The following is a 21,741-nucleotide window of genomic DNA, read 5'->3' on the forward strand; positions in this document are numbered from 1 at the left end:
ATAGTCAAGTGAATGGCACGTTCATGTCCCAGGTTCTGGCGTGAAGGGATGGGAATAGGGCAGCGTTTCCCAAACTGTGTTCCGCGAGCGTTTTTTGAGTGTTCCGTGGAAAAAGAATCAAAAACACGTCTAAATTGGTCGCCATGGAAATCTAGTGATCGTGAAGTTGTCGCCCAACATCGCGTCACCGTCGGCCTAAAGCGGAATAACTAGGGTAGGGGCAATTTCCTTAAACATCGGCCTAGCTTTTTGACTGTTAAGTTCATTATTAAGTTTACAGCAATCCTTTTGGTTTTGCTATGGGCAAACAAGTAGGTCTAAAGAATAAAGATTAAAGGTCAACTGTTTTCCCTCCATCTCTGCCCGGTTTTACTTTGAAATGCTGAAAAAATTACTCATGTTCGCTAAACTCGATACAGCAGATAAATAAACTGCAGGTCTGCAGTTCGCGAAATTGCAGCAAGTACCGTTCTATCTCAATTAGACGTAACATTACAGGCAAACACTACGTAATGGAAAGTAACGACATAGAAAGGTAAAATGAATTTATTGACACATGCACAGCATTTAAATTTAGAAACAATAAAACATTTATAATAAATGCAATATGTAGAATATTCAATCATATTTTAGGTAAGTTCAACACAATTCTGTTAGTTTTTGCGGCGCATTTGTCAACTCGCCACGACAAACCCATTGGATTACACATTACACCATGTTTCTCTATCAATTTTACTCATTCATTTTTTGAAGTTCCGCGAAGCGAGATAATGAGTGTAAGTGTTCCGTGGCCGAAAAGGTTTGGGAAACGCTGGAATAGGGTATAAATCGCATTTTTGTGTGTGTTTACAATAGATCTCACGAAACAAGTAAAAATTGTTCGAGACATGAACTTGCCAAAAACCAACTTTGGGTAGGGCCACGACACAATAGGATTAGGTTCTAAAAAGATAAACAATAAATGATATATATATATATATATATATATATGTAGAAATTCTTTGTTTACACTCGAGTTGTTGATCATAAATTGTATGCGACAAAATAAATGAGAACAATAGGGTCCAGCCAACGACTAACATACCGGGTCCAGCATAAAACTTCTTTAAACGACTCTATAACCCAGTGGTTCTGAAACTTTTTGAGCCGCGCCCCCCTTTGAAATATTTTACAAACTTCGCGCCCCCCCCCCTCTTTTTGCTTTAAAAAAATGGTTTTGTGATGGACATGTTGTTATATATTAAGATGGCGCTAGAAGAGTGTTGGTCTCATAGCGTCATTGCTCAGATTGTTTAGGCATAAAATGCATGGGATAACGCAACTTCGCCATTCACTGTCGTATTTATAAAGCCAAATAGTGGTTGGTTGGTCATACATTCTCGTTTTTCCGCTCAGTTTGCAATACCTGGTGAGGTCAAACTAATTTTCAAGTAAAACTAAACACGCAATAAACCTATGCTTTAATGTATTTTCTGCCTAAACGTTTACATAAGACACGTAAAATTTCGATCAAAAATTTGCCTCATCACTACTGAGCAATGCAAAAATTATTTACCGGTACTGTGTGTTAAAAATAAGCAACAATTACAGACTTCTTGGCTTGCGCCTAACGTCTCAAACAAAATGGCGAAGTGCAAATGAATTTATGTAAAACATAAAAGCAGTTCATTTTTTAATATTTATTATGAATGTGGAAGTTTCCCCGGCTCTTGACCGCTGAAAAAGAAAGTCGCTAAGGTGCATTTTGTTTAAATCTCGATTGTTTTCGTCAGCGTGGCGTGTTATTAAGCCATAAAAATCTTGATTTCGGTGTTTATTCTTCCTAAATCAGAAATTTCCCGTGACATATTCTTGTGCCGCGACGATTATAATTACTTTTTTGTTCTCGAATGGAACCATGACACCTCTGAGGAAAACGAGTTCGTTTTTTTATTACATAATCATCAGCGACGAGATGCTAAAGATAGAATAAAAAAGTGAATCCGCAACCAAAAATTTCTTTATTGTAAAAGCAGCATTACAAAATACTAAAAATAAAACGGAAAACACCATGAGTTTTGTTTTGGGGTGGACCGCGAACACTTTTTAGACATTGCGAATCTCATAAATTCTTTGTGCCTGCGGCACACCAGTACTGTTCTAAAACTACCGACTTGAAATAAATTTTACTCCGTATGATTTTATCGCAGACTTAGGAATCTCTGTAAAGGTGATATCTTAAAATTAATTGACTGGCAGCATTGCGATAGAGCGGAGTATGAGTTGCAGGGACAGCTCATATTGGTAAAAGTGGCAAAAATACAAATCAAAACAAAATGTAATCGGGCACTTTGCCACATATTTTTATTGTTGCGAATTACCGTGGCATTTTGGAGTAATGGTGCTTTTATTTTATCGACGCAATCGCAGATTTGATTTATCACAATTAAATGAATAAAGCAACCATTTTAAATGAGTATATCCGTCATGGATTGATTATTTTTATTCAACAGAAAAACCATTACATATCCATTGAAAAAGTCGTCTCTTTTTACCACTCGTGTACTGACTCAGGGGCCGTACCGCGAGGATTTCGAGTCGATGAATATGTATTTTAATTGTACTAAATCAAATATACTTTCTGGGATATCATACCAGATCTTTCTAATGACGACAACGAATTCGCATGAGTGAAATATATATCAAAACTAAATATAATCGGGCAGTTGATCACACTTTTTTTTAATATGTCCGCGGATTGGCGTGGTATTTTAGAGTCGCCTGAACCGCGAGTTACCTTGAACACAAATGAATTAAAATAGAGAGACATTTTGAATTCTTGTAGTTATTACGAGACAGAAAACTTTATTATACCACGTAAAAGCCGGTATTTTTAACGAATGCGAAGACCGTTTCGGGAGCCGTTACACGTAAATTTCCGATTCCATCTTGTGACTTCTCGCGCCCCCCCTGTGAGCATCTCGCGCCCCCCTAGGGGGGCGCGCCCCCCAGTTTAAGAACCACTGCTATAACCTGAAGGCATCTCGGGTGGCATTTTCAAGGTGGTTTTGTGCTATTTTTCTATTAAATCCCTCGCGCATCTCGACTGACAAATTGTGAGGCAAACACTGTAGGTATTTGCGAACTTTTATGGTTGGCTGCGTTCGTATTGTGGTCATGTGATATTGATCAGTCAGAAATAGTAAGGAGGGAAGGTGCTTGTTTTGCCAGAGCTCGTTAAAATTTGACCAGGATTTGGTAGATCTAAGCCTTCGCATCGTCATTAACAGTACGTGGGGTTGGAATTCGCCTGTATCAAAGTTGCGTCATATAACCTGGATATTATTCTGTGAACTTTTTGCAGAACCTTGCTTATTTCAAATATTTTATTCATCAGAAGGATACAAGTAGTGCAGAATAATTGAAAATGAGTTCTTACACGTACAAGTTATATTATTTCAATTCCCGTGGAAGGGCAGAAATGATCAGGTGGATATTTGCCGCAGCTGACGTGAAATACGAAGATATTCGGCTTGACAAAGAACAATGGGCCAAGAAAAAATCAGGTTTGTAAATCGTTGTTTTCGAATGCAATTTCTCCTCCATATTTTGCAGTTCAAAATTTTCTAACAGAAATGCCTTTCGGACAAATGCCGGTATTGGAAGTAATTGACGGTAACGGTACGAGCACCCTTATAGCAGAAAGCCGCGCAATCGAACGGTTTTTGATCAAACAATTCAACTTGGATGGAGAAACAGATCTAGATTGTGCGAAGATTGACTCTATTCAGGAATATATGAGTGATTTGTTCCGTAAAATGCCTTTCTTCGAATCCGACCTCCAAAAGAAGGTTGTTGGTATAGCAATATGTTAAATTTGAGACCGGTATCCGGTGGCTTCTGCTGTACGCTCTTAATTTGAAAAATAGTTTATAAATTCTCTGATAGTATTAACGCATAGTCTGGGTTAATAATTAATAACGTCATAGTCTCTGCATTGAATACCAACGGTGACTTGAACTTTAAACACCCCACAAGCAGTTAGGCTACACAATTTTTTGCTAGTTCTTGAATTTAGTATTATATAAAAATATATAGTCATAAATATTGAAAAAAGGTCTGTTCTATAGCAAATTATTCTTCATCTGAAACTATCACTCAATCTTAATTAGGAGAAGCTGATGAAAGAGGCATTTGAAGGACCCGTAGCAAAAGCCTATGAAATAGTGGAGTCTCAAGTCGGGAGTAGCAAATATTTTCTGGGAGAAAAGGTGAGATATCCCTTATGAGAGATGATACATTTAATAGCATTATCGGCATAGGTCATTGGGAATGATACCGAAGGGCGAAGGCCGTAGGTAATACAATAAGGTGTTTGAGCGCTTGTTGATTATGCAATTACTTGATTTAATTTATTTTCAGCTGACTTGGTTTGACCTAGCCATCACTGCAGGATCGGATGTTCTTCTCATGTTCAATCCAAATCTATTTGAGAAATATCCGAAACTGAAGAAGCTTCATTCAACTGTTCGATGTCATCCTAACATAAGTGCATGGATAGCTAAACGTCCCCAAACGCCTTATTAATTCACAAATTTCCATTAAAACCTTCGTAATTTAGGGAATTGGATTTTTCAACGAGTCAAGGTTATTTCTTTTGCAATTACATACCTTATATTTCATCATTCCATACCTTTACACCAATTAAAGTGATTACAACCCTACATATATCAAATACTCTTGCTGTATCATTTTTGCAAAAATTAAAATAAAATGGCAATCAAAACCCAAATATTTTTGTATGCTTACTACCTTAATTTCTGTCGATGTTAGTATTCTTTTCATCAATGATTCACGAAATCATATTTCCTAAAAAAAAGGCATGTTTTCCTAAAATTGGAAGTATGATATCGGTAGGCTATCTGTAGTTTTATTTTGGAGATACGTGCTGAAGAAGTAAAGCGGACTTTGCGACTATTTATTTACTTTGCTGTCATAAAACAGTGCCGATTCAAATGTATCTTCGTTTCACGTGAGATACGTACTTAGTTTTGCTATTAGCCCAAGTTTCCTGGTCGAGTAAAAATATGCAGATCTACTTATGATAACCTCTCTTTTGAAATTATGCCTACGACCTTACTTAATATGAGATTACTCTATCGATTGCACCATTCGTATTGCCTACAATACCAATAAAACATCATTGCGCCATGTTTGTTAATCTCGGATTAAAACTGCCCTCGAGCTATTTGCTTCGTCATTCGGCGGAATGGCGCGAAAGATATTGTGTTTAAAATAAGACAGAATCGAAGATACGCTTGAGCAAACAAACAAGAGAAGACATGCTAAGTTATGTATAAATTGATTCCAGTTTCCCAGCAAAACTTGCGCGATAGTTTGTTTGCGTTTTGTTGCGACTGCATGGTGTAGGTTGTTTGATTTCGATTTCCCTCAATCAATCGCACTTTAGATATTCAGTTTTAGCAAAGGTTTGCTGTCGACATTCCATTTTTAAGTTATCAGTTACGCACTCACTATGCTGGTAGGTACGCGACGGCCGGAAGCGCTATTCAATCAATCCGGCATCACCACGGTCAGACGGGTGTTTTCCTCCGTGAATTTGTATATTATTTAAAAATTCGATTTGTTATTCAGAGACTGTTAGTATTTGCTTAGACTGTTAGACTTGTTAAAATGCCGTCGTATAAACTTTTTTACTTCAATGTGCGTGGAAGAGCTGAAATATCAAGGTGGATGTTTGCTCAAGCAGGCGTCAAATATGAAGATATTAGAATAGGAAGCGAAACCTGGCCTGAAAAGAAGAAGGGTAAGAGTTTCAGTCAATAATCCCCATTGTGTGTCAAAAGTTGCGCATTTGAATTAGTAAATTGGTCCACCAACTTTAAAGTTCGTGGCGGAATTCTACAATTAAGCTAGGCTGCCACATTCTGTTATGGCTGCTACTGCTAGCATTATAGCCATATGAGTTACCGGTATCCCGTTCCGCATTTGAATAAGTAAATTGGTCCACCAACTTTAAAGTTCGTTGCGGTTTTCTACAACCAAACTAGGTTGCTACATTCTGTTATGGCTGCTATTGCTAGCTTTATAGCCATATGAGTTATCCCGTTCCGCATTTTAATAAGTAAATTAGTACACCAACGTTAAAGTTCGTGGCGGATTTCTACCACCAAACTAGGTTGCTACATTCTGTTATGGCTGCTATTGCTAGCATTATAGCTCTATAGTTTATCCCGTTGCGCTACTGTAAAAGATACAAGTTCCACCATATTTATGTAGAATTAAATAAAATCAGCTAAACTTGAAAATAGCAGACTTGCGTGCGACCGCCAACGCTCTAAGGGTCGCATATAGATTTATTGTGCCGTCCAGGACGCCAATAAGAATTATAGTTCGAGGGTAAACCTAAGTTAATTTTGTAGAAATATAAATATATTGACACTTAAGTTGTGCCTACTTCAGAATGTCCATTCGGCCAAATGCCGTTGCTGGAGGTGACAGACGATTCTGGCTCAACCCATGTGATTGCACAGAGCAGCGCCATTCAACGTTTCCTGGCAAGAGAACTTGGAATGAATGGTAAAGACAGTTACGAAGCCGCTGATCTTGATATGGTTGGGGAACAAATGAAAGATATTATGATGGCTCTTCCGTGGACAGAAAAAGACGAAGAACGAAAGGTAATCGTTGCCTTTAATAATTTCTAACATGAAATAGCAATTTTGCTTCAAATTGTGTATAATTTTGTTATTTTCGATTAGTGCAATTGCACCTAGCGATGTAATTTTGGTCGGACAACCTTATGAATCCAGTCATTGAGAAATCAGATGATTTTGTTTATTTCCTATAAAATTTTCGCATAGAAAACATGACTTTAATTAAGGAGTAAAACTCGATATATATATATATATGATGATCAAGCTGGAAAATTATGCAGCATCAGATATGTTGATGTTAAATTAATTTCAAACCAGCATTTCTCAATAGCAGTCCAATCGGAATTGAAAAATTTGCAGTTGTATGTTGTCGAAAATTTTAGTGTTGCTGTATGTTTTCAAACCAGTTGATCAAGTTTTCAATGCTAAGTTAAACTTAATTTTATTCGAATTTTAGAAACAACTTACAAAAGAAGCAATCGAGGGTCCGATAGCAAAGTATTTTCTGCAATTGGAGAATCGTGTTCGTGATAACGGATGGTTTGGAAGAAGCGGCGGGGTATTTTGAGCAACTTGATATTATCTTTGGCTAATGTTCTACAAACGATCGCATTTGGGTGAAAGGAGCTGACTTAGTTACACCATGCCTACAGTCCCAATAGGTCAAATTTGGGCACTTCCTGTTGAGTGGCTTCACGAAAAGTCTGTCTCCTATAACTGTGGCACGCCCACGTATCTACTGATGTCGATCAGTAATGCAACCAAGTGTCATTATAATCTATAATCTACTAATCATCTTTCCTCCTAAGCCGCGGATGGATATTAGGCTAACTCAAACGTTTAATGAATGATAAAAGTCGGGTAAAAAAAGTTAATATGCTTGCTTACTATTGCTTTATTTCTTCTATTTTGCAGCCTACTGTGGGAGATATTGGCTTTTCCGTCGGATGTGAGTTCTTACTTCACACAGTACCGACTGCGCTTGACGCCACACCTAAACTGAAAGCTTTGAATGAGAGAGTCCGAAATATGCCAAACATCAAAACCTGGATTGAGAGTCGTCCTGAAACAAAAATCTAAAAAAGTCAGAAGAATAGTCAACAGAAGACAAGCAGCACTTTCTATTTTTTCAAGTTCCTTTGGAAGCGTTTCATCTTGTTTTCGAATGTAATGCATGCTACATAAGTACTAACTAGTTAAAGCAACGTGAGTTCCGTTTATGTTGCTTCCCTCGGCTCAGTGTATCTTATCTTCAGTATATATTCCGATGACAACATAATTCTTGTTTACTTTTGTACTTGGAAAAATAGGCTTAACAGAGTATGGGTCTAATTTTCAGTAAGCCGATATTTATTTGTATTTCTACACAGACTACCTCTGGTATTGAATTTGTAAATATAGCTAATTTACCCTTCTGGTAATTGGTCCACCAACAACCCAGCTAACCATTTCTAATTATAAAAAGTGGTACCAGCGTTCAACATCGCTTCTGCCCAATGGTTGTTATCGTTCCATCCATTGAGATTTTCAAAGTAATTTTGAATTCAAAATGTAAGCAGAACTCAGTATTATCACCGAATAGTAGCAAATTGTGCAATTGTTAATCTCCCACCTGGCGTCAAAATTTTATTGATTTATACTTTCAGCTTGTTCTTATTCTGTCGCCTGTAATCAGTGATTTAGTATGCTTTGGCAAATTATTTCGTATTTTCTTGCACGTTTCAGCATGAATTCAACATTCGTATTTCCGTATCCAGCATAACACATACTTTTGAATAAAAAACTTTCATCAAAATTTCCGTTCTCGGAGAAAATTTTGATTTGTTACAGCTTCAAATGTTTGTCCGATGGCGATTTTGATAATCAGATTATTTTAGTACTATATATTATAGTATGGTCGCCAAAGCGCCAAGTGTGGGCTACTGTTTGCGTGCGACTGGTTGTAGTTAGTAGAATCTGATCGCATTGAATTGTTTGTATGTGGCATGGTACTTTTTGCTATGCAATACAGGACCAGCACCAAATTGGCAAAATAATATCAGGCTATCCAAATGCCTATAATTCTGTTACCTATATTGCCCAGTGCGTTTCAGTGCTATTGCAAGTATTTTATTGAGAAATTCATTTGAAAACAAAACTCTGTCAAAGATTCGGATCACCTAGTTGGGTCGCTGGGGGTATTTCAAAAAGATAGAGTTTGTCGTGGAATACACTCACGAAAAATTCGATCTATCACCACCATCCTAAAATCTTTTCTGTATGGACTCAAAATCAATGTAGTTTTCTATAGAAGCGTTTCCCAACCTGTGTTCCGCATTAGTCTCCATGGCGAACTAAGAATCGTGAAGTTGTCGCTCAACTGACCGTTCAATATCGCGTCACCGTCGTCCTAAAGCAGACTGACTAAGGGTAGTAGCAGTTTTGTTAATCGTCGGCCTAGCTTTTTGACTGTTAAGTTCTTCAAGTTTACAGCGATCATTCTGGTTTCGTTGAAGGCAAACAAGTAGGTCTAAAGAATAAAGGCAAATGGCCAACTCTTCTTCCGCCATCTCTGCCTGGATGTACTCATTGAGTCATATGTTATAAAAGCTCTAAAAAAAAGTCTGGTTTCTTTACCATGATCGTTGATATTTGTCATCGTAGTGAAGGCATTACATGTAAAAATCTATAATTCGCCCTTGTATGGAATACTGATGTTGCATCTGAACTGCTGCTCGGAGCGATTGCTCGTGATTTTCTGACCCGAATTCTAAAGCGTTCAAAACTATCTTCAGGCTTGCGAAATTTTCCCCCTCGACGAACTGTAGATATTATAACATACTTTGTTTGTCTACATTATCTACCCCCGTCCCTTCTAATTGTTTCACTAGATTACCCGCTAGTTCTTTCTTGATGGCCAAAGATATTTCTTCACTTAAAAATATTCCCCCAGAATCCCTGTTCTGTTGAATTTGCTTGCAGACTTGTATAAAAAAAAAATTAGCTTATGTTGGTAATGTAACAAAAGATGGCTCCGAACTGGAATCTCAATTTTGAAATATAAAAGTTAATATTATCCAATAATGGGGTAAAGTTTAATAGGGTACAATCATGAGAAATTAAAATAAAATAGGATATGACGTGAGCATATTAGAAGACGTTTTCCGCTTTCGTCAATCACTATTTTTTTGGTAAGCATGACTGGAATATCTTGTTGAATATCTTGGAATATCTGAAACCATATCGCTTTCCCCGGCTGGTTGCGATCACATTCTTAATTTACAAAAAATATACGGACGTTGAATGAGTCAAATGGAAATCGATCTTTGCATCCCAATTCTAACAGATCTGGCAGCATCCCAATTGATAGAATCATTGTTTGTAGTGTTCGAATTCTCCGCCAATTCTAAAACAGAATGCCATTGACAACAAATTATGATATTCAACTTCGAGACAAAACTGTTGATTCTGCTTCGAGGCTTTCAGTTTATGTATTTCTCATGGAACTAGATTGAAACAAACATTTAAAAACATGGCATTGTTTTGCACAAACCCATTTTTATACAACAGCTATATTGTTACCATATTCGATCTCCTAAACAGGTAAATTTATCTTGCATTATTGATAACAGGTATTCATATTTGTATAAGGTTTGTTCCTATTTCACTGTGAATTTCGAGAAAACTTTCTAAGTTTTGATAACAGTTAATCATTGCTACCACAGTATGCAATATCCGTGATTATAGCGTAATGATCATTACAAGTCTGAGAAATTTTGTGGGAACTACTATTCGGTAAAATTACTCAGTCATATATAAACACCGTTTGTCAAAACAAATGCATCAATAACATACTGCTTACATTTTTTCTAGTAATTCCCTCGTGATGATAAAAAATTTGGTGCCATGTTGAAACGTAATTCACCCGGTCAATTCGTATAAGTTCGTAATATATGATGCTATACCATTGTTTTTTTTTATTACAGCGGCCAAATACTGATCTCGTGGTGCTGACACCACTCCATGTAGTGACTAGTTTACTGAGTTAATGCATCAAGCCAATTAGCCATATACGCGCCTACGCTCATGCGTGAGCGGAAATATTACGTCATTCACGTGAACAAATGAAGGCAACTTCCGGAAGACTCTTCATATGTACTGATAGTGATGGGATGGAGTGCACATCGTTTCATGCTGTCATAATAGGTGATTGCTATCTATGACAGCGCGGGGTTGCAGAGTGTCAGTACTGTCACGTTTGACGGACAAGATAGCTTGTATTGAATAGTGTTGTATCAATTTTATGATTCAGAATTATGATTCTATATTGAATAAATCTGAATCTAAATTTGACGATATAACACAAAGTAGATCCAATTTCTGCATTTTGTGATCAAATTGAGAGGAGATATGCAGCTTCAATTATGTGATCGTCGCTGTTTTAGGCGAGGAATGATACCTGAAATTGTGGATTTTAGTTCGGATTGAACAAATTATAGTTGAACGGGGTAGGAAGATTTCGATAAATTTAGCAAGGGCTGATTTTTCGGTGAAAACGATAATTTCAAAAGTGGTTTTTAGCAATATATTGATAGATAAAAATCATGTTTCAATTTTGAGGGGAGTAATCGACAAAGCGAATTTTCAATATGATGATAGTTTAAAATATATTTGGCATATTTAGATAATAGGTACGGATAATTGGTATATATTAATACACTGAATATTTATGACGTTGTTTAGTCATAGCATTGAAAAGTGATAAAATAGAGAAAAAACGACAAATAAAGTATATTGCAGCGATAATATTTGAGCAGACATGGACCCTATGACAGTAAGTAATTTTTCGTTTAGTGGATTTTTCGATGTAAAAAGTGTTCTCGCAGTGTATAACTTACTATTTCATTGTATTGTGAGATCCAATTTTTAATTCCTAATTAATTTTTACTAATATTGCCTCCTATAATTTGTAATGAAAGGAATGCAGGGTTAATTTGTTTTCAATCAATGATCATGTCGAGGAAGAATAAGGTATTGCGGGTGACAAAATTCTTGCGTGATTAATCGTGCCATACATTTAGTTATGTGATTAATCAAAATTATCGTAATAAATATTGGTAAAATACGATTTCGGGACGATTTTTTTTTATCCCAGAGTTGTTAACCCACTGAAATGACTGCCTAAATATAACATTTTATTTTGAAAAGAGTATTTTCATAGCGTTCATAATTATTTACTGTTGAACCAGTCGAATAGATTCGAATTTTCAGTTAAAATGGTTGATCGTCTGACTGAAAAACGAGACGGTCAATTATTGACAAAGTCAATCTATAAAATAACAGTTACTCAATTTTGATTCATCTGTAAATAGATTAGCTATGGAGCTAGTTAGATGTGTATCTCACATCCATTCAATATATGGTTTTGCATTCAATAAAAACTGATATAATAACAGGAAATTCTTAAACCTTTTACACGACGCAACCGCTCTGATTAACATGAAAAAACTATGTTGTACATTGTGGATGTCAATACCCGGGAAACAACGCTTGCAACAAACGACATATGAACTCGATTTTAAATGAGCGGATAAGCGTTATAATATATTCATGCGAGAATTACACTTTATTGTCTGTCCATCTTTGGCCCACTCTAAATATGGATTTTAAAATCATATAAAAGTTTTGTAAAATTTATTGAAATTCGGAGTTACGTACAGATTGGGTAAACTGCTTCAGATTAGAAACATGAATAAAGTCAACACCTGAATAATTAAAGTATATATTTTGGTGGTTTGATAATAATATATATCAATTTAATAAAATCCTTAATTATGCGCCTGAAATCATTCATTATTACATTTTTAACTTTATTTTTCTTTACTTCTAGGTCGGATTCTTCCTATTTCTGCTTTTCGGTGAGTTCTTTTGTATAAATATGATACAAAACGACTAAATGTATCAAATAGCATACTTATTGAAAGGTTCTATTCTCTTGTTTATTAGAGAATGCCTCTATTGATAATTACCTAATTCTTCAAAAAATAGTACGGAGAGTTATGGAAGGTGCAGAATGTTTTCATTACCGGTAATCAAAATATTCTTTGATGTTTTTCTTTTGGAACCATATTTGGGGTTCAGGGCAATGAGTCAAATAACATTTTTGTATATAATAAATAAAATTGTGTATTCTTTCAATTCTTTAAATGGGCTAATTTCATACTAACATTTCCAGGTAATTCATATGGAATGAATATATTAGTGAATTCGAAAAAGTGTCCCTCCGCCTATGAAAATGGTTATATCTTTCAAGACACCAAAATAAGTTATGACGGAGCTGTTAAATTATGCGACAGTGAAAACGGAAAGCTCCCTCTACCCACAGATGTGAGTATTTATTGCTCCGTTTAATGCTGAATTACTTGCCTTTTAACGTGCTTATAATAATAAGTCGTAACATATATCTATAATAACTGATTGGTAAATTAAACTCGTTAATCTATTGCTCGGTGTACTATTAATTTTGCAAGTCTGAAAACGCGAAAAATGTTTCTATATTCAAACATCAAACCAACATTCTTGCAAAAAAAAATCCGATCGACGCCGATTCATGTTATTCTATATGTAATTTATATGAATATGTAGGATTCTCGGTTCTTTCTTACGCAATTTAACTTTCGCCTTTCAGTAAGAATAGTTTAATAATATTGTTTCTAGTTTCTAAATTTAACTTTCTTTGTCATTGTCAATATAAATCTCTTAAAACTGTATTGACAATTAAATACAGACTGACGTCTAATGCAGATGAGTGTTTTATGGAATCCAGTGCCTATACGATGAATCGCACGTCATGTGTTTTACTCAAATTGTTTGTGAAAAGTTTCACACTTTAAGGGTTTCCCCACAAAGGGACTGCTACCTTAATAATCCACCTAAACCAAAATCGCTTACCGTAGAATGTTGTAATAGGGCACATTATTTCAGTGAATGACTGAATAGGTCAACTTACTATTGTCACTATATCTAGTCATTCAAAATTTACGTATATATATGAAATAGTTTCATAAATTTCAATGAGTAAAGGGCACATTGCACATCGACAAATGATTAAGGCGATTTATGCGGAAATAGCACCGTGTGCTTTTTCATGCAAACCTAGTGCCACCATAAGGTGTTTATTAGTGGTAATAATAATGCATTAATATGAAAACAATAATATATATAATAATTTTGATAAGTGACGTAACAATCAGCTGATATGTACGTCATATAAGGAAGTGATGCTTTGCATTTGTCATTATTTATCCATCGCACAAACATGCTCGCATCGCGCAGACGAATACGTTATTAATAGAAGCAGGTAACTTTGTTTCCTGTCTTTTTTTTATTGTATTGTATTTGCGGAAGCTGTGTTTTTCTACTTCCTCCTTCTATATACGGATACTGGTTCAGGAAATAACTTTAAAAAATCGCATTACTTTTACTTCTTTGAAAAGTAAATAGAATATCAATCATTATGAAATATATAAACCAGATAAAAATAATCTATATTATACGTATGCAAATTGTTTCTGAAAAAGCACGATGATTCAACTTTTTTTAGTTTTTTAATAAGCCTACATCACCAGTTATATCATACATTTTTATATTCGTATAGAAAAATTGGGAAGAAACTTTAAAATATCTGCGTGAAAAACAATCACGAAGTAATCATCCAGAGGAGGGAGATTGGATCGGGATGACATTTGTAATAAACAGCGATTCTAAAATACTCGCGCACGACAGCGATGGAATGGTATTGACGCCGAAACAGAGGAAATTGATACCAATCACTGATGAATACATACAAGTAAATTTATTGGTGAGTCCCCAATACAATTTGTACAGTGACAACATAGGAAATGCTTCTCCAAATTTTCTCAAAGCTTTTTCTCAATACATTTTTGTTGGGCCAGTAAGGGATTTAGGATTTAGACCTTCAGTTAGTTTAATTATCAATATGAAATCATATACAGTATTTAAAAATCAATCAAATCTTCTGATGTTCCATTCATTTACAATGATATCATACATTTAAGTAAGTCGCCTTTGTAAATTCGCGTCTTACTCCACACGGAGACATATATAATATGAATACCGCATGAATATTGTAGATTGAACAACGTAAATTAGAAAAAGTCTTTAATATATTTGTTGTTGTAGATTATTCTCTGCCTAAGCAGCTTATGTGTAGAGTACAATTCATGTGCAATTTCATTACAAAATTCACGCTTTCTATTATCGCCAGGCGTAGGATCATGAAGTACCATAGCGTGAGTTGAGTCAATAATATTTTAAGTGTCTTTAGATAATAATATTGCTACATGTAAATGATATTTAATTCTACTAGAAGATTATAACTCAATTCTCATTTTTTCAGGCCGAAAAAAGGGGATGCGTTGTATATTTTCCTCCTGATTCCACTCATTCTGATTGGTACTTTGATCTTCAATCTTGTGGAGGAAACGGCGTCAGTCCTCCTGGAAGGGCCGTGTGCAAATGTATTTCTGGTACGTGACATTCTTACTATTTTGGCCAAACTATCACGAAAGATAAATAAAAATTGTTATTATTCTATTATCTAATATTTTGCCGTACTCTGGATACTAAGCGCTATAAATCATATTTATTAAACTTTCAGTAATAAAGCTAAATAATAAAAATGTAGTATACGTCGTTTCCGATTTTTCTATATGTCCCTGCTGACCAGCACGATTTAAATGCACAAATAGCATGTGTGAGTTTCCTCTTCAAATTAGTCAAAATTTCGTGCGTTTTATCGTGAGTATTTAAGGTCAAACATTGATGAAATTTTGAACGCACACGAAGCAGAAAACTCCTGCGTGACAAAGTACACCGTTTTTGCGCAAATTTCAAATCTTGTATAAATTGTAAAGAATTAAATGTAAAAATATGCAATTGGATTTATCTGTCTGTGTGTGTGAGCCTAGCAGAGTTTTAACTAGACTTAAAAACATCAAACATTGAAATATTGCAAACAAACTTAATCTAACCCGGTACGCACACTACAAGAGTATCCAAACTTTTAACAAAATTATCACCCACAATTTCGTAATGATACCAGTTGAAAACTTTCGAATATCGCTATTTAAGCGAGATACAAAACACGATGCGTTATTTAAATACGTTTTCTGTTTACATGCACCAGCGTACGAACTATGTGACGAGGTTTCGGTTTTTGAATGTTCCATGTGCATCGAAATGTAGTCTGTCACACCGAGACATCGATTGCATTCTGCATTACTCAAAAGCGCATGCCGCAAGTAATTGAAAATATTAACTTGTCGAACATGAGCCGAAGATGCCAGTCGTAACAGTAGGCATCACGTATCGAAATCGTGAACAATACGTTTTCTGTGTCATGACTCGTGGGCGTGCACTTTTGTAAAACGAAACTGTCGTAGACTCAAAGTTCTGATGGGTTGTACAACCAGTTACAGGAAACGTCAGTAAATACGGTTCCACTTTGATGCTTTGTATGGTTTGTTAAAAGAGGTTGAAACTTGTATGACACCCACCTATCTATTCCGCTAATCTATAGAAACTTTATACTTTATTGAAAGGATTTCAACACTTTTGAATCCCACGTCTGTTCACACTGATATTACATTCAGGTGGGCCTAAACACATACCTATACGTATGTGCACTTTTTAATGGCATGTTTTAATTACATATTTTTCTGATTTTTAATCATTGAAAAGTGTTTGTTAGGTTCTCCATTATCCTAATAATATACTTTAGAAACCCTGCGTTTCAGATATTCAAAAAGAAGTGAACCCCGTCCTAAAGAAGGCAGATGTTGACAAACAATCAGATCCTGAATTAGCTCAATCAGAAGCACAAACTGGTAAGCCATTTACAGTAGTGTACTTCTCCCGGCGCTTCTGAAGTATGTGTACCAATATGGAGATATCTAATTTTGTTAGCCTATTCTATATCAAGTTGTGTAAGGAGCCTATGTGCAGGAGATACATTCACTTGGCTAACACAAACAGCCCCCGAACTTGTGACAGAACTAAAATAAGGAAAATCGGAATGAAATTATTGCCTAACCCTAACCTGGTACACATACTACGGGAGTATCCTTTTTCCAATAAGCTATAGTTAACTTTTCACCCAAAGTAGCGTTCAAATTCAACGATAATTAACACTGATATTGGAACTCTTTTACATGGATCAAATTTTATCAGTCATCTATTTCTTTCAATACTATTTATTTCATGAAAACTCTTGGAAAGATATTTCTGAAAGAAGATGTCGTATTGTACATTTTCTATTTATTGTTCTTTAGTATATCATTATTATAAATTACAGAAACAAATGATTCCACATCATTCCTACCAAAAGGTCGAGCAGGGCCTGGTCCAGCCAGGAATATACCTGGCGTTGATGAAAATAATGACAGTTCTGGAGGAGCAGGTATTTAATTATGCAAAGTCATTTTTGTTTTCTCACATTATGTTCTCGTAAGATTATCCAACTATATATTTCTATGTGTATCCATTTCGAATTATTTCTTATTGGACACAAAATGCATCTATAGATTTTTATGTTGTTGTGAAAAAATGCTTTACTCCTCATCTGACGGACCGCTTCAGTTCAAATTATCGCTACCAAACGATGAAAGAAGTTATTTATTTATATAATTAACGGTTTCATTTCACATGACATTAGGTGCAATTCTTTACCATTTAGCTGGGATATTGCTGACATTGCGGTGGTCATATTGGTCATTTGATTTTCGTGTCCATATATTTGAGCGCTGCATTCCACTGTTATAATTATTGCTGTCGATTTAATTTGTAGGAGATTCAACTACACCTCTCGTTATAATGATCGGCGTACTGTTTGCTTGTTGTCTTCTTGGGACAGCGTATTATGTTATGAAGAGACAAGGGTGGAATGTAAGGAGAATGGTTTCAGATAGAATGCCTTACAATAGGCCAAGACCGTCGTTGAATGGTGGTAAGTCATCAGATATATTTTAGCACCATTTGTGTTTGAAGTTTATCTGATTTGCATTGCTATTAAACTAATACTTAATTATAACCACAATACAGTTCTTTTGCATCAAAATATATCAATCTTTTATCCAAAATTTTCAGTGTTGTCACTCTGATACTGAACTACTGAAACAATGTCTTAACCGTAATTCTTAGTGGCATCAACGGTCTATAGTTAATATTTAAATATGATCTTTTTCTCATTAATTCCAGGTACTATTTATCTTCGAGGTCATGAATCATCAGAGATTTCATCGAATCCTCGTCCAATACATGTATATGAAGAAATTATACCTCGAAATCGTTCAGGAGCATTTCTTGCATCGTCTGCTCAACGAAGAGCAATAACGTCCAGCTCAAGTAAAATTTTTCATTTCCGACATTATATTTTGAGCAATAATTCAATTATTATTTTTCCCTAATATCTATCTGGTAGGAAATATTAAAAAAAAAAAAACGCACGATGATGTAAAGGCACAAAAATAATGTTAGACTTATTATATTGCAAATTTAGGAAATGATGTTTGAAGCTGTTATTCTTATTTGAGCAGGGTTGAATTTTGTTTATTAAAAACTGAACTTCACAATAAAGGAAAAGTTTGAAATACCGACAAATTTTCCCAATACCACTATGGCAGATAATGCCAATATCAATCGATCTGTAAATCTCTAGTGATTTTTTGAAGAAAAAATCCTAATAAACGATTCTAATATTAAAATATCCAATTCTATACAATATCATGTCATTACTAGGTTCTGTTACTATGCCTCATCTTCCACCTCCTGATCCTCCAGTTGGTTATCTTCCGGAACATCTACCCGAACAATTTGTTGAACATGCATGCAATTCCCGCGAGGACGGATACATGCAGCCATCATTTCGGAGAAAGGATACAATACCAGGAGATGTAAGAAGCCCACCACCAATACAAGACAATGTTTTTACGTTTCCACTGGCAAAGCCTATTCCAAAGTAAGTAAAACTTAACTATTTGTGTTTATTGTTACTTCTAGTTCATTGGCAGGAATCTTAAAGCAGCACGACGAATAGTAAGTCGTTTTAGCTTATCACACATATATACTGTTGATCAGTTGGTTCTGTTGGAGGTAAATCAAATTATCTCTTCTGCAATATCCCGATTTTATTGAATTCCTATCTCTTTTCTTTTCTTTAGCCTTCAATTATGATATTTTCCGCATGTAAAAATAATATTATATACAATAATGCTTTATATAATCACATTGAAGATATTTTATAGGCGTCTATCCTAATTATGGTACAGTCAGTTATTAGTGGAGATGCTTACTTATGCTCAACAGCGGAATTGTATATTACCGGTATAATTATAAGCATATATATGCGTGCCCAGTACTTATCTCTCACTCTTTATCGGTAGATTAAATTACCAGTTCAGATCAGCAATATTTCTAATTTTGCGCTCCTTGCATTGTTGTGAATAATCGTTGCCTACTTCGCCAATCGGAGTAACGTTAACTCTTGAAATATATATATTGTTTTGGATACACTGTACAAAATGTACAATTTTTATTAGATCGGTAAACTACAACTAAGATTCTCATTTTTTATACTTTTAGGATGAACACACTTCAAGTTCCAAGTGAAAAAGAATTGAAATACGCGAGTGTAGAAACCGTTCAAACCTTACTGGATGATGAAAATGGAGATCGCGACGAAGAATATCTTGTGGATGAAAATGACAGCGGCGTTAATGTCAGCACAGAAAGTCGAGAAGAAAACTTGGTCGTCGAACTTCCTAAAAAATGTTCCTCTGGCAGCAATGACCAAACTTTAGCCACAAACTCATATGTGCACATCACCGAAAATCCACCCCCCGTTCGCGATGTGGCTGGATTCGAAGCTATTTCTCCTGTATTTGCTTGTAGCAATGATTATGAAAACGAACGCTTTTTAACCACAGTGATGAAAGTTCCTCCGGTAAAACCAAAGAGAAAAAATAAAAATTCGCCACCCATGTTGGAACCACAAGAACCAACGTCGAGTGATTCCGTAATATATGCAAGAATTCCCTCCATTTCGAAAGAACCGGTTTATTCACAGGTAAAATGAGTTGACAATATCGAATAGAATTATGAACATGAGTTGCTTTCAAATAAAAACGCCCGAGACAAATACCCTGGTTCGGGCGAAATTAAAACGTTCATCCTTTTGTACCCTCGATTCCGGGCGATGGAAACAAATACTGTATATATATTTAGTCACTGTCCATCGTTCTTAATTTTGTTGTAACATCTAATCTATTTTCACAGGTAAAACGCAAGGAAAATCGTACACAACCAACTGAAAGACATTCAGGAGCTTACACACCGATGAGAAGCGATACATTGAAAAGAGAAAGCACCCCCCTTCCGTCTGAAAATAGCATTGATCAGTCTCCAACACCATCGGAACAAAACGTCCAAGAGAAACATGAAGGCACATCACACTTGCCATTAGTGAAAATGGCACCTCGACGAAAAAATTTCATTTCCTCGCCGTCTATGATATCGACAACAAATAAAGCGTTGGAAAATTCATCTCTTGTTTGTTACGAAATTCCACCCGAAGAGGATGATTACCCGTAACGAAAAACATAACTAAAAAGTAATGATATGACGTTTCGGCAAAGTCCGGTGATGTAGAAACGAATAGAATGACCTTGGCATGAAAGTAGAAACTTTTGTGAGCTGAAGACAAACATATTGGGAATACGTGTTAGCACCCTTCTAGAACGTCATTGAAAAAGCTGGGCGTTTAACCTTTTTATTATGAATGATTTACGCGATTTCGAAGGCAACTTGAAGCTTCAGGAAGTACTGTTGAGAAATTCTTTATGGATTCTAATCGTCGTGAAAAATATTTCTTTTTCGAATAACGTCATTTGATATAATTGTCATTTTTTTCTGTATTCAATTAGATTTTCATCCGAAAATATCGTATAAAAATCTTGATTATTTTGTGTTATTTTCTTGCTCTGGATTCAAATATTATAATGATATTTTACTTATTTTTACCTACGTTTCAAAAATAATGTTACCATTTTTTATTATGTTTCAATTATTTATGTTGTTATTTTTATGGAGTTAAATTTGTTGCACGTTGTGAAAAAACATTTGTATGTTGTGGCTCATGCTCATATTGTTATTTGACACAAATATTTAAGTCGAAACCACACCAATTTTCGTATTTTGCACTCCGTTGTAAAGAAAACTGTACAACATTTTTTGTTTCTTTTACCCCGAATTCTTCAATTTTATTCTGTAAATATTGTTTTAAATTGGTAATAAAATTTTGATTGCTTTTGAATTCATTACATTGATCACCTAATTTTAAAATTCTTTTTCATGCTTTCTCATTTATATCAATGAGATTAGAATTCAGTGCGTCGAAGTCAGTAAAAAATTTAAAGCATTCTATGTTACACGCCATTATATTGTCAAAATCCGATCCCCTGTCTAGAATCTAAAAGACAGCTGAATAGCCATTTACGTTAGAGGGCATTATAATTATAATTGGAACGATATATCCATTCCCCGTTCTAATTTTAATTGTTCACCTCGATTCCATACTGTACGACTTCCACCATATCAATCGTTGAGAGCATAAGGAAATTTATTGAAAATTAGTGATTTTCTACATCACCCGTCATTTTAAAAAACTCGGTCACGCGTTCCAAACAAAACATTGCTATTTCAGTGTTTTATTGCACTTTAATCACAGAGAGAGAAGCATGTAAATTACAAAATTAAATTACTAATACAGAGACAGTGATTACAAAATATAGAATAATTTAAAACTATTGGCTTACACTTAATGGCAAAAGTTGTCATGGAGATGCTATTACTGTTATATAGAAAAAACTCAAATAAAATAACTAAGTTTATCTTTGTTTAGTCATAAACGTCGTATAGATAAATATTACAAAATAGTTTTATTTTAAAACCATGACAAAAGAAATTTCTGGTGTGGAACTGTTTTAATAAAATGCCCCGCGAGAAGAATCAAAAACGATTTTTTTTCTTT

At 35.1% G+C, this 21,741-nt stretch overlaps 3 protein-coding genes across 3 annotated transcripts; all 3 read left to right on the forward strand.

The window, feature by feature from the left end:
* Positions 1-3,261: 3,261 nt before the first annotated feature.
* On the forward strand, positions 3,262-4,771 carry LOC120347074 (hematopoietic prostaglandin D synthase-like). The gene is made up of 4 exons (XM_039416896.2): positions 3,262-3,545; positions 3,613-3,830; positions 4,152-4,250; positions 4,402-4,771. The coding sequence occupies exons 1-4, from the start codon at positions 3,407-3,409 to the stop codon at positions 4,564-4,566; spliced, it is 621 nt and encodes a 206-aa protein (XP_039272830.2). The 5' UTR covers positions 3,262-3,406; the 3' UTR covers positions 4,567-4,771.
* Positions 4,772-5,046: 275 nt separating this feature from the next.
* Positions 5,047-8,494, forward strand: LOC120347076 (hematopoietic prostaglandin D synthase-like). Its single transcript, XM_039416900.2, has 4 exons — positions 5,047-5,806; positions 6,463-6,680; positions 7,114-7,215; positions 7,572-8,494. The coding sequence occupies exons 1-4, from the start codon at positions 5,674-5,676 to the stop codon at positions 7,734-7,736; spliced, it is 618 nt and encodes a 205-aa protein (XP_039272834.1). The 5' UTR covers positions 5,047-5,673; the 3' UTR covers positions 7,737-8,494.
* Positions 8,495-11,318: 2,824 nt separating this feature from the next.
* LOC120347432 (uncharacterized) lies at positions 11,319-21,397 on the forward strand. The gene is made up of 12 exons (XM_039417396.2): positions 11,319-11,469; positions 12,526-12,553; positions 12,871-13,022; positions 14,293-14,496; positions 15,055-15,184; positions 16,454-16,543; positions 17,011-17,115; positions 17,503-17,661; positions 17,913-18,059; positions 18,453-18,672; positions 19,296-19,779; positions 19,989-21,397. The coding sequence occupies exons 1-12, from the start codon at positions 11,455-11,457 to the stop codon at positions 20,301-20,303; spliced, it is 2,049 nt and encodes a 682-aa protein (XP_039273330.2). The 5' UTR covers positions 11,319-11,454; the 3' UTR covers positions 20,304-21,397.
* Positions 21,398-21,741: the final 344 nt, after the last annotated feature.

The sequence above is a fragment of the Styela clava genome, chromosome 11, assembly GCF_964204865.1.
Source record: "Styela clava chromosome 11, kaStyClav1.hap1.2, whole genome shotgun sequence".
NCBI lineage: Eukaryota > Metazoa > Chordata > Ascidiacea > Stolidobranchia > Styelidae > Styela > Styela clava.